The sequence below is a fragment of the Marmota flaviventris genome, chromosome 17 (assembly GCF_047511675.1).
Source record: "Marmota flaviventris isolate mMarFla1 chromosome 17, mMarFla1.hap1, whole genome shotgun sequence".
Classification (NCBI taxonomy): Eukaryota; Metazoa; Chordata; class Mammalia; order Rodentia; family Sciuridae; genus Marmota; species Marmota flaviventris.
Window position 1 is genome coordinate 57997931 of NC_092514.1, and position 12129 is coordinate 58010059.

General features: G+C 49.4%; 1 protein-coding gene across 3 annotated transcripts in view; it reads left to right on the forward strand.

The window, feature by feature from the left end:
• The window catches only part of Map3k14 (mitogen-activated protein kinase kinase kinase 14), a 42603-nt gene extending 38559 nt beyond the window's left edge, over nucleotides 1–4044 (forward strand). For all 3 annotated transcript variants that reach the window (XM_027947039.2, XM_027947040.2, XM_027947041.3), the window contains 5 exons: nucleotides 267–593; nucleotides 733–839; nucleotides 1139–1283; nucleotides 2136–2236; nucleotides 2528–4044. In XM_027947039.2, coding sequence (XP_027802840.2) covers nucleotides 267–593; nucleotides 733–839; nucleotides 1139–1283; nucleotides 2136–2236; nucleotides 2528–2692 — 845 coding nt within the window. In that variant the 3' untranslated portion in view covers nucleotides 2693–4044. The remainder of the gene's footprint in view (nucleotides 1–266; nucleotides 594–732; nucleotides 840–1138; nucleotides 1284–2135; nucleotides 2237–2527) is intronic.
• Nucleotides 4045–12129: the final 8085 nt, after the last annotated feature.

Sequence of the window (12129 nt, forward strand, 5' to 3'; positions counted from 1 at the left end):
TCTGGAACTGATTTTGCTGTAGTTTTCAAATTTGCTGCTAACATCTAGAAGGAAAATAGATTAAAAACAGAGATACAGTCCTATTCCTGTTTTATGGGCCATCAGAAGAGGCCTCCTCCAGGGCCCCCCATGCTGCCTCCACATCAGGGCCCCAGCAGCCCCACTCTGCTCCCCTCTAGCCCCATTCCACTCAGGAGAGGCCACTCCTGTGGGGTCGGCATCTATGCTGTGTGTTTTCATCTCCTCTCATGTGCTCTCTGTTATAGTGGGAGGTCTGAAGAGCCCTTGGAGGGGAGAATATAAAGAACCAAGACATCCACCACCACACCAAGCCAGCTGCCACCAGGCCCCACATGCCCAGCCAAGGGAGCGGTCACCAGCTGTGGACACCACTGGAGGGGCCCCTAAGCTTCAGCCTCCTCTACCACCGGAGCCCCCAGAGTGGAACAAGTCTCCAGCCCTGAGCAAGGAGGAATCTGGCATGTGGGAACCCTTGCCTTTGTCCTCCCTGGACCCAGCCCCTGCCAGAAGCCCCAGCTCACCAGAGCGGAGAGCAACCTTCCCCGAGCTGGAGCTGCAGCAGCTGGAAATAGGTAGGGCAGCCAGGCTGGGGTCCCCGAGCGCTGGCCCTGGGCCTTGCACCAAGGCTTCTCTGTATACCAGCCTGATTTCTCCCAGCCCCTTCCTTGGGCCCTTCCAACATTTCACATTCACTTTCCCTTTTCCCTACAGAATTATTTCTGAACAGCCTGTCCCAACCTTTTTCTCTGGAGGAGCAGGAACAAATTCTTTCATGCCTCAGCATCGACAGCCGCTCTCTGTCAGATGACAGTGAGAAGGTGAGTTGTCCATGGACGGGGAGTCACGCTTCTCCTGGCCCTGGGCACAGAGTAGAGGCTTTATGTCCAGCTGGGGAATGGGCTATGGTGCAAGTGGTGGGCAAGAGAGGATGACGGGAGAACAGGGAAGTTGACTTTGGTCCCCTGTAGACATACACCTTACCCTCCTTCAGACTAGGACATGATAGCGCCTCATCCCCCCAGAAGGTCCAGGCCACTTTTGTCCCAAAAGAGACAAAAGACAAGAGATAGTTCCCTGAACCCAGGGCCCTGAATCTGTGCCCATTCCTGTGTTTCAGAACCCATCAAAGGCCTCTCAGAGCTCTCGGGACACCCTGAGTTCCGGTGTACACTCATGGGGCAGCCAGGCGGAGGCTGGAAGCTCCAGCTGCAACATGGTGCTGGCCCGAGGGCGGCCCACCGACACCCCGAGCTACTTCAATGGTAGGTCCCCTTTTCACCTGCTCGGCAGCCCCACATCAGCTGGGCTACCTGGAGCTAGGGAGTCACAGAGGGTTTCATGTCCCCTTCCCTGGGCACCCTGAACATGAGGCCCTTGGCAAGGACCCTAATCATCCACAAGCCTTTCCTGGTGGGACAATGAAATGTCATTGTCCTCTTATTGGCTGCTGATGGAGTCCCAGAAGGTCCTCTGGCTTGGGGAGGGGAGCAGACTCTCCTGGCTTGGAGTCCAGAAGCTGAGTAATTAATGTGTTCTGAGGGAAAAAGAAGGAAATAGGATCCGTGAGCATTTTAACCAACAAGTCAGTGACGAGTCCACTGGACTCTTCTCCAGGGATTTGAGGTCAGAGGATAAGAAAGACAATGTATAATTTTCAAGCTTGGTTGCATGGAGTGGTGGCTGGGCTTCATCAGCCTACAGCTCTGGCCGGTGTGATTCGTGGCAGCAGGTCCCCCCTGCCTGGGCCAAAGGCCATCTCAGCTCAGGAAGCAATCTGTGTTGCCCGCAATCTAATTTAAGAGTCTTTGTGTTCAGTTCCTTTCTGTTTTGCATCCAAGTTGGAGTGCTGCTTCCCCCTGGGAGCCAACCTCAGCTCTTAGCAATGTGCAGGCTAAATTCCAGGTGTTGGTGGCCACCGAGAGTTATAGCAGGTGTGTACTAGGAGGGCCACTCCAACCTAAATTTCATCTCTGCCGCTTGATCACAGCTGGACCTGCTCCCCTCTACAGAGAGCAGAGTGACTTCTAACAAAAGGTTCCCCCGTCCCCTGCCTGTCCCTGCTCCCTGAGAAGCCAACAGCTGCCCTCCTGACTGTCACCTTGCCTGCCATCTAGGTGTGAAAGTCCAAATACAGTCTCTCAATGGTGAACAGCTGCACATACGGGAGTTCCACCGGGTCAAGGTGGGAGACATCGCAACGGGCATCAGCAGCCAGGTAAGGGGGTTACACACCTAGAGTCAGAGTCCCCACCCTCCAGGAGGAAGGCTTTCAAATAAATAGAAATGGCACTCTCAAGAAAAGTTGGACGTGGCTTCAGATGTCCCCGGGGTCTCAGTGATTGGGGAGCCAGATGGGATTCGCCTGGTTCTCCAGAATGAGAGGCTGCCTGTTCAGCTGGAGGAAGATGTCTCCCAGGGTGGTTGGGGACCTCATCAGTTTGACACTTCTAGGTGACTTCTGAGCCCTGTGCCACTGTCTCAATCCATTGGTTTGTTCCACCCCTAGATCCCAGCTGCAGCCTTCAGCTTGGTGACCAAAGACGGGCAGCCTGTTCGCTATGACATGGAGGTGCCTGACTCGGGCATCGATCTGCAGTGCACCCTGGCCCCTGATGGCAGCTTTGCCTGGAGCTGGAGGGTCAAGCATGGCCGGCTGGAGAATCGGCCCTAGCCCTGCCTTCCACAGCTAGCTCCAGTCCACCTGGAGCAACCTTTCTTCTGGGTGCTTGATGCCACCCTGAGATACAGATCCAGCCTGTTCCTAGGGATCTGCTGTCCCCTGACTCAGTAGTGGGTCCAGGGGCTGGCAGCAGCAAAGTGGGGGCAAATGATACACCACCCCCCCTGGACTTCCCACCTGAGTCCTGCCATCTCTGCCAAGAAAATGTTCCAGCCACGTCAGGAGACAGAGGAAGGAAGGCAGGAGGACTCTTCCCATGGGAACCAAGAGGGTCTTCTCTGCATTGCTTCACATGAGTTGGCCTGACCCATTTGGATCAGTGACCACTTGCTGGCAATCGGAGGAAAGCAACTTCCGGCCTGGGGCAGGAGAAGCAAGAGAGCCCCAGGCAAGTGTGAGAGTGAGGGCCCATGCCCAGGTCATCTAGGACCAGAGCAGCAGGTGTTCCTGCCCTTGCATTAGTGGGGGCTTCTGACCCCTTGCCTGGCCTTCCTGGCTGCAGACCCCCTTTGGGATAGAGGAGGAAGAAATGCCTAGCACTGGGAAGGAAGCCTCCTTGGTAGAACACACCACCTTTGTAGGTTGTCACAGCTCAGTTCCTAAGTCAAACTCTGGTTCAGCCAAGAACCAAAGAAGGTGTTGCAGTGAAGTGGTTCTCAGCCCTTAGGCACAAGCACGTGTCCCTTTGCTGCTCCCCAGAAGAGCAGGCCCCGTGCCCTGCCACAGACTGGCTGACACTTAGTTCCCTTGTCTAGACAAGTGAAGATCGACATGAGACCCACCTGACAGGAACAGTCTGCAGATGGGGCACCGTATAGGGGCTGTTCCCCTGCCACACTGCCAACATCCAGTACACTTGCCCTGCCCAGCCCCTGGTCCCAGGGCACTGCCAGATACACTTTGCACTCCAATGACCTCAAAGCACTTTCCTGGCTGCCTTCCAGGAGGGCAGTGGCTCTACATGGACACAAGCAGGCCAGGGTATGGGTGAAGGGACTCAGTCTTGACTGTCCATGTACATTTGATCCCTCAAACCTCTCCTCAGTTTAAGGTGAGCACTCCCTACCCACGGCCCCTGCTCGGCCTTTTATTTGCGGGGAGCTGCTCGAGACTCATGTAGCATTAAATCAACTGTGAATTGTTGCAGGGAGGGGCACAAGATCCCTCCTCAGAAGCAGCTCGTCCCCCACCCAGCCGATGTGGCCTTTGTCCCGCTGTTAGCATGGAGCCAGACTGCTCCAGGGAGAGCTGGCCCCATAGTTCTAACCCAACACTGCAGCCCCTCCAAGCTGCAGTGTTGGGTTAGAACTATGTGAACAATAAAGTTTGGAGTGATTACATCATTTAAGCCACAGGTGTCTCTTTTTCCTGCCTGCTCTCTGGACCCGGTGATCTCTGGACTATCCATTCAGACCAATTAGGCAAGATGCCCTGCCCATGGTAGAAAGGAAATCCCTGAGGAAATTGCAGGGCCAAGCAGGGGAGGGAGAAGACACCAGACTTGCACACTTTGCCAAGGTGGTCAGCTCAGTACCTCCAGAAGGCAACTAGAGGTGGGATGTTAGGCATTGACCAGGCACCAAGAAGTAGGTGCATGAAAAATGCCTCAGCTCATCCCTCCTGTCCCTGAGGCCTGGCATCCACTGAACTGAACTGAGTGTAGGCTGGGGCTCTTCCCACTTCCAGCTGCTCATGAGCATCTGCATGGGGGTGGAGGGTGACTTTGCCTGAATGAGTTCCTTGGACACAGAGCAGGATCTGGCTGAGGACCAATGTGGCAGGGACAGAGGATACCTTGAATGGTCTGGCTCCACACCCCCAATAGCTGTGCACAGTGAATGTGCATTGCACATCTATGCAGCTTGGGTTGATTCATCTGTTCCGGAGGGATCTGGACCCACGGAAGGGCAGCGTCAGGTGCCCAGAGCGGTGCTGAGTCCAGTCTAGCAGCCTCCCGCTTACCACACCCTCCCTCTGTGTGATCTGCCAGAGCGCAGTTCCCGTGCCTAAGGAGTCGCGGCGGGAACGTCACAGAAGCGGCGACATCACAGGCGCCAGCGCCCCCAGTATTTCCAGCGCCCCCACATCCCCCCGCACCAAAGAGCGCACTGGAGGCGGAGGGGCAGCAGCCACCAGTCCGCTCCCCGCCTCCCAGACAGAGCCTCGGTCAGCATGGGGCTGACAGGTGGGAGCGAAGGGCAGGGTGGGCGCCTAGGGCGGCACGGCAAGCGCGGGCCGGGGAGGGAAGCGAGCGAGCGGGAGGGGGCTGAACAGAACGTGCCTGGGGCGCGCGAAAGGAAGGTGGACCCGCCAAAGCCTTATGACAACCCTTACTCCACCCGCAGCCTCAGCACCTAATGATTGTGCACGGCCGCGCACTTACTCCTCTTGAGCTGAATTCAGGGTGTTCTTGGAAGGGCGCTGGACCCACGGAAAGGGTAGTCGCCGTGTGTCCAGGAAACGACTCACGAATTATTCCTAACTGCAGATACTCCCCCAAACTCACGTCCAACTCCTTGGTTGATGCTTGGAACTTTACAGGAAGGAGCAGACGATTTTCAACAAGTATTTATTGGTCACCTTTTCCACTTGAGGACTCAGATCTCAACTGAAATTAGGACTTTCTTCTTGGAACCAGCTATCCCAGGACTTGAGCCAGTATTAAACATGTGCCAGAGAGTAGCTCTCTCCGTTCCCAAAATCCATGGTTAAGGAATTTTCACAGGCACCATAAATCACTCCTGTGACATTTATTGCACCCCTTCCAAGACTCTTGTGCCAGGCCCTGAAAAGTGGATTGACTCAACAAATGTAGATGTAGGTGGGACAGCTTGGTTTGTCAGAGAAGATGACACTGGAGATTAGAGTTGGGCTTTCAGGCATGTTTAAGATTTTTCTGGGAGAGGGTTTTCCAAATATAATAACATGTGCAAAAGCACTGGGACACAAAAGAGCCTGCCATACTCTGGGTTAACTTGACCTTGAGGCAAGGGACAGGAAGCAGGATGCCAAAAAATGAAGGCCACAGTGGAGTCTGGTGTGACTGGAGGCAGGTGTTATGTAGCTGACTCTCAGGGATCAGTGAGAAGCCCAGATTGAAGGAGAACATGGTTGCAGTGTTTCCACTAGAGGCTTGAAGAGATTTCAAATAGCTAATGAGAATCATCCCAGGGTTCGGAGCCACCAAGGCTTGCTTTCAGGTTATGTGCTGTTCTTTATCGCTGTGCAACCTCATAGGAGTTTTCTCATCTCTGAGAGGACAGTCATAGCCACCGTGCATAAGGAAGCTGTGAAGTCAACGTGTGCAAAGCACTCAGCTCAAGCACCAGCAGGAAGTCAGTGCTAGGCTTGTGTTGGCTGTGGCATTGGAAGGCAAGGAGAGAAACAGTGGAGATGGAAAAGGAAGGTCAGGAGCTACAGAAGTGTGGGGGAGTCACAGGTGACAGAGGTTTCTAAATTCAGGCAAAGGATGAATCAGGAGAGGAGAAGGGAGTTATCAAGAGAGGAAAGCCTGGAAAAGAAAGAGGGTGTGTCAGGCATGCAGAATAGCACTGGCCACACGAAGTCTGGCCTTGCAGCGTGTGAACTTGAGACAAGAAAAGCAGGATCAACTGCAGGGTTTGGCAGAGGGAGAGGGATGAGGAATTCGGATTTTTTTGCAAAGACGTTTGCTGAGCATCTACCTTGTGCCAGGCTCCATGCCGAGAAGAGACTCCAAGTGAGCAACCTGCACATCCTGCCAAAGAACTCAAGGAAGGTGAGCAGGAGACCATGTGCTCAGATAGAGGTCTGCAGGGATGGACCTGGGGCGACTGGAGAAGCAGCCTGTAACCTGGCATGATGGAGAGCCCTCCAATCACAATAAGATATCAGGATGGCAGAGGGAGAAGACAGCACCCTCTCCTGTGGGCAATGTCTTGGATGCAGTGAATTTGAGGTCAGGAACAATGAGTTTGAGGTCAGACACAAATGACTGGAGTTTGGGTGAAATGTAAATAAGAATCAGATGGGAGCGTCTGCTATGTTTCACAGGCTTGAAAGCAACCTGGGCACAAGGACTTGCTCATCACTGTATCCTCAGCCCCCAGTACATGCCTGGCCTAGAGCAGGCACTCACCATATTCTTTCAACTTTATCAAAGACATGTGCAGATATCTCAAGGGTACTGAAGAGCTTATTCAGTGACAAAAAACAAGGATCTCTACATCCTCAGGTCAACTCCTGGAAGCCACTGCAGTTGTTCCATTTGAACCGTTTTTCTGCCTAATTACCTTTTTATCTCTGCAAGTTCACAAGCTCATTCTTCACTTATCAGTTCTTTGCTGATGTAAAGGTACCAGGCAGTCTCCCGGTCCTCCCAACATCAATTGCTTTAGATCTGCTGATTCCTATAAACTGAATATACTCATATTATTATTTTCATAAACTTTACACAGTATTTTTCTTTTGAGAGAGAGAAAGAAAGAGAGAGAGAGAATTTTTTATTTTTTGGTGGACACAACATCTTTATTTTATTTGTATGTGGTGCTGAGGATCGAACCCAGCACCCCACCCATGCCAGACGAGCCCACTACGGCTTGAGCCACATCCCCAGCCCAAGACAGTATCTTTTGATACTCCACAAAGTAAGATATTTTTAGAGCTCCTTCGTTCTCTTTAGCTTTTCTCTCTGCCTTCTATCTCCCCGAAACTCTAACCTGCACTTTTGGTGTCTGAATATTGAGACGATATCGTTGTCCCATAACCACAGTCACGTTTTCCAAATATTTTCTAGATATTGAGTCTAAAAATTGAAAGTTAACGAACAAGATTTGTTTTATTGTAACTAACTTCTATTCGTTGCAAAAACCAAGGGAAGAAGGTATCATGGTTACCTTTTCTTTCTTTTTTTTTTTTAATACCTTTATTCCATTTATTCATTTGTATGTGGTGCTGAGGATTAAACCCAGGGCCTCACATGTGCTAGACAAGCTATAGCCCAGCCCCTACCTTTTCTTTCTTACCCAGCTTTTTGTTTTTCCTAGAAGTTCATGTTGCCTTTTTCTTACACCCTTTGGTTTTATCATAGTGTTAGTTTCCCCTCAACTGCCATGTCTGGTCAATTGTTCGGTCAGAATTTCTTTTTTCAGATCTACTATCTAGAACCCTCTGTTTGCTGCACCAAATCTGAACTGATTGTTGGCCTCTATCTAGTAGATATCTGGGACTTGGCTATTTTGCTGGGATGGACATGTTATTTCCTTCTAGACTTTCTTATTGTACATATTCATTTTCTTTAATACATATTCAAATAATTTCCTAAAAAAGAGAAAGTAAATTTTCTGGGTTTTTTTTTTTTTTTTTTTTTGTATCTGAAATGACAGTTTGGCTGGATATAAAATTCATTTTCTTCCGAATTTAAAGGCAAGTTAGTTACAATAAAACCACTGTTGATAAGTCTGCTACCAGTATGAGTTTCCTCTGTTTGTAGGTTACTGGGTTTTCCTCTTTAGAAGCACTTAGGAGTTGTTTGTTACCGATGTAATGTACTTTCACAGCAAGGATGTTTTGACATCTGTCAAGTTAGGCATTCAGTGAACTCTTTTAAACTAGGGACATCCTTCAGTTTCATTCTTGGGCTCAGGGAGATTTTGATTTTTCTTCTCTTGTGTTTGCTATTGTTTGTTGTTGTGTTTTGCTTTGGGGGCTATTGGGGAATGAACCCAGGGCCTCGAGCACACTAAGTAAGCCCTCTACCACTGAGTTACGTCCCCAGCCCTCTGTGTTCTCTATTCTTGATCTCCTTTCTAGAATTCAGAAATGGATCTCCTATGATCCTTTTCTCTCATGTTATCTTACATTTTGATTCCACCTCTGGAGATATTCTCTGTTTTAATTTTCTAAACCTATTTGCCAAAGCTATTTCCTTCTATAATTTTCGTAACATCTTGTTCTTATTTTTGATGTAAAACGTATTAAATATAGTCATTCATTCTTGAATCTCTAAAAAATGTTTAGTTGCTCTTTGAGCTCTTTCTGTTTCTCAAATTACCTCTGGTACTCTAGGATCATATTTTCTCTTGATCTGCTACTGACATGTGTTTGGTAATAGTTGGTTGTCCATGTTCAAGAGTAGAATAATTAAAAAGCTGATGGAGATCCTTGTGACTCTAGGACCTACTGCCTGGCAGATAGCACTTTAAGATTACCAGGCAGGAACCAAACACATCAGTGGGGACCACTGCCTGCCAGAATGTGGAAGTCCTTCCTGGTGGTGGTCATGTGGCTGCCACGGGTACAGCACTTACAGTGGGGAAGGAGCACGTTCAGCCCATGGCTCTGTCCTGTCTAGTTTCTCTGAGTTGGCCCCCCTGGGACTCACCTGGACAGGTGGGCTCATCCTCCTCCTACTTGCTCTTTCTCCTCAGCTGGAGTTACTTCTGACTCCACCTCTTCATCAGGTGCCAATCCTCCGCTATCCACATTCTAAAGACATGATGGACCTTCTGATGTGCTTGTGGGTCCCCCTCGTGTGCTTACTCATTGCAAACAAATTTATACTACTGTCATTTTTTAATATTTAAAATATTAAATACCAGGCTAAGAGGAAATGAAGGTGTGTTGTATAAGGTTCTTATACGATTTGTAGAGCAATATACTACCCTTTGAACCTAGGATAAATTAAATATGTATATTATAAATCCTAAAGTAACAGAGTTGTAGCTCATAAAAGTCTACAGAAAAAAAAGTCAACAGGAAAGATAAAATGGAATTGAAAATATATGCTACAAAAGAAAGCTCAGGAGACTGAGGCAGGAGGAATTCAAAGCCACCTCAGCAAAAGCAAGGCACCAAGCAATTTAGTGAGACCTTGTCTCCAAATAAAATAGAAAATAGGGCTGAGGATGTGGCCCAGAGGTTGAGTGCCCCTGAGTTCAAATCCCCAGTTCCAAAAAAAATTAAAACAACAACAAAATACATGTGGACCTACGCATTTTATATCAAAGATAGAAAATTATAAAATCTGGGACTGGAGTTGTGACTTAGCAGTAAAGTGCACGCCTAGTGCATGTAAGGTGCCGGGTTCGATCCTCAGCACCACATACAAACAAAGATGTTGGGTCCGACGAAAACTAAAAAAATAAATATTAAAAAATTCTCTCTCTCTCTCTCTCTCTCTCTCTCTCTCTCTCTCTCTCTCTTTAAAAAAAAAAAAAAAAAAAGGAAAGTCCTCAAATCTGTATGTCAGTTTTTGTCTCACAAAGGGGATTGGGGCAAATGAAGCCCAAAGTAAGCAAAAGAATAAAGAGCTAAGTGGCAATCAATGAAAGAAAGAAAAGCAGAAAACAGAAGAAACCAGTGAAACCAAAAGATGGTCCTTTGGGATCCACAAAATTAATAAATCCCCAGCCAAGAAGAAAGAGAACCAAAGTTATCTGAAATGAAAGGGATGATACCATTACAGATTCTACCTATGTTCAATGGATAACTCATGCAAATGAAATTGACAACTTAGATAAAATGGGCCAATTCCTTACAAGACAAAAATTTTGGAAGCTCACTCAAGAAGAAATAGTCATGCACAGTGGCACATGTCATAATCCCAGGGACTTGTGAGGCTGAGGCAAGAGGATAGAAAGTTTGAGGCCAGCCTCAGCAACTTAGCAGGACCCTGTCTCAAAATAAGAAAAGCTGGTATTGTAGCTCAGTAGTAGAGCTCCCCTGGGTTAAATTCTCAGTATCATAAGAAAAAAAGAAACAGATATTCTGGAGATGGATGGTGCCAGTGGTTGCACAATAGTGTGTACGCACCTGATGGCCCTTGACTGTATAAATATCATTCTAACATCTAATATCAAAACTCATCATAAGAAAGGAAAATTGGTCACCAATATACCTTGTGGGGTACTAGGGATTGAATCCAGAATCACTTCACCACTAAGCCACATTACCAGCCCTTCTTATTTTTTATTTTGAGACAGGGTCTTTTTAAGTTACTTAGGGCCTTGCTAAGTTGCTGAAGCTGTCCTCGAACTTGGGAGACTCCTGCCTGTACCCAGTTTTAATGTATTTCTGTACACTGGCAACAATTGGAAATTGGGATTATTTTATAGACCATAGGCTGTTACTTGAATCCTCAATAGAACATCCCTAAGTCAGGCACAGAGGTCCCAAGTGGAGTCAAACTCAGACTTTTTTCCAGCCCCCACACTCCATAATCATTTCCCCCTTGTCCATACTTAGTTGCTACTTATGGAAGGGTTGAGGCTATGGGTGTTGGTCAAATTGCCCAGGGAAACTGTAAAGCAAGTGAAGGGAGGCTGTCCACTCAGAGGCTGCAGAGGAGCCAGGCTTGGGCCAGGGGGAGCTGGAGATGGAGCAGCAGACTTGTGGAGGAAGCCAGGGGAGCTGTGGACAAGGAGGTAGAACTGGCCATTGGGGTGCTGCCCATGGAGATACCCTCAAAGCCTTACCACTCAGTTACTACAAGATCTCCAGGCCCAGGCGGAAGCACAGAGATCCCAAACCAACCCCTGGATCAGACCTGCAAGGACCACTGCCCTCCAGTCTACATCTCCAAGAAGAGACCGCAGCACATTCTCATGTTCTTCTTAGCCAGAACCAGGACTGTCACTTCCTGCCCCAGCCCACGTTCATGGGGACCCACTGTGCCTGATGCACGATTGCCCCCGTCACCCCCGAATCACTCTGCCATGAACTCTTATCCTCTACCCTGGGGAGCAGAGAATGGGACAACCGGGTGTCATCACCCCAGGGGAAGATAAAGAGCAGCTTCTGCACTAGAAGATACAATCTCCAGGGAGGGGCCTGGTATGGGGACCAGTCATGGGAGTCACTCAGCCTCCTCTGCAGAGGGTGATCCTAACTCACAAATCACCAGTGAGGGAGGTGCTGGCATTGCCTCAGATCAACTCCTGAAGTTAGGGTACTGGCCTGGGTGGGGATGGATGGGCTGGGGGAGGACAACAAGCAGCAGAGGAGCAGAAATAGAGGGAGAAGAGGAAGGTCCACCTGGGGCGTGGTGGCCCCTACAGTTACAGGCTCCTGTAGAGGACAGCAATGTGGGCAGGGAGAGAGAGTTTCTTAAGACTTTGTTCAAGTCCAGCTGTGGAACCACGGGCAAATGAGCCCCTCTAATATTTGGCACAGTGAGATCACAGCACTGGGGCAGAGGTAGCACTCCATCAGCGGAAGGGAAGACTCTTGTGGCTGGGGTGATGGAGGGGGGATAGGCGGGGCCAGGATGAAGAGTGGAGGCAAGCTGATATGGAGGACAGGACTGGTGATGTGGCAAGGGGACAGAGAAGAGGGATGAGCTGGAAGAGGGGATGGCAGGCAGGCTGAGGTGAGGCAGTGGGGAGGGGGAGGCAGCTGGACAGCACCACTAGCCCTGACTCCAGGATCCCTCAAGGACTGTCCCTCACCCT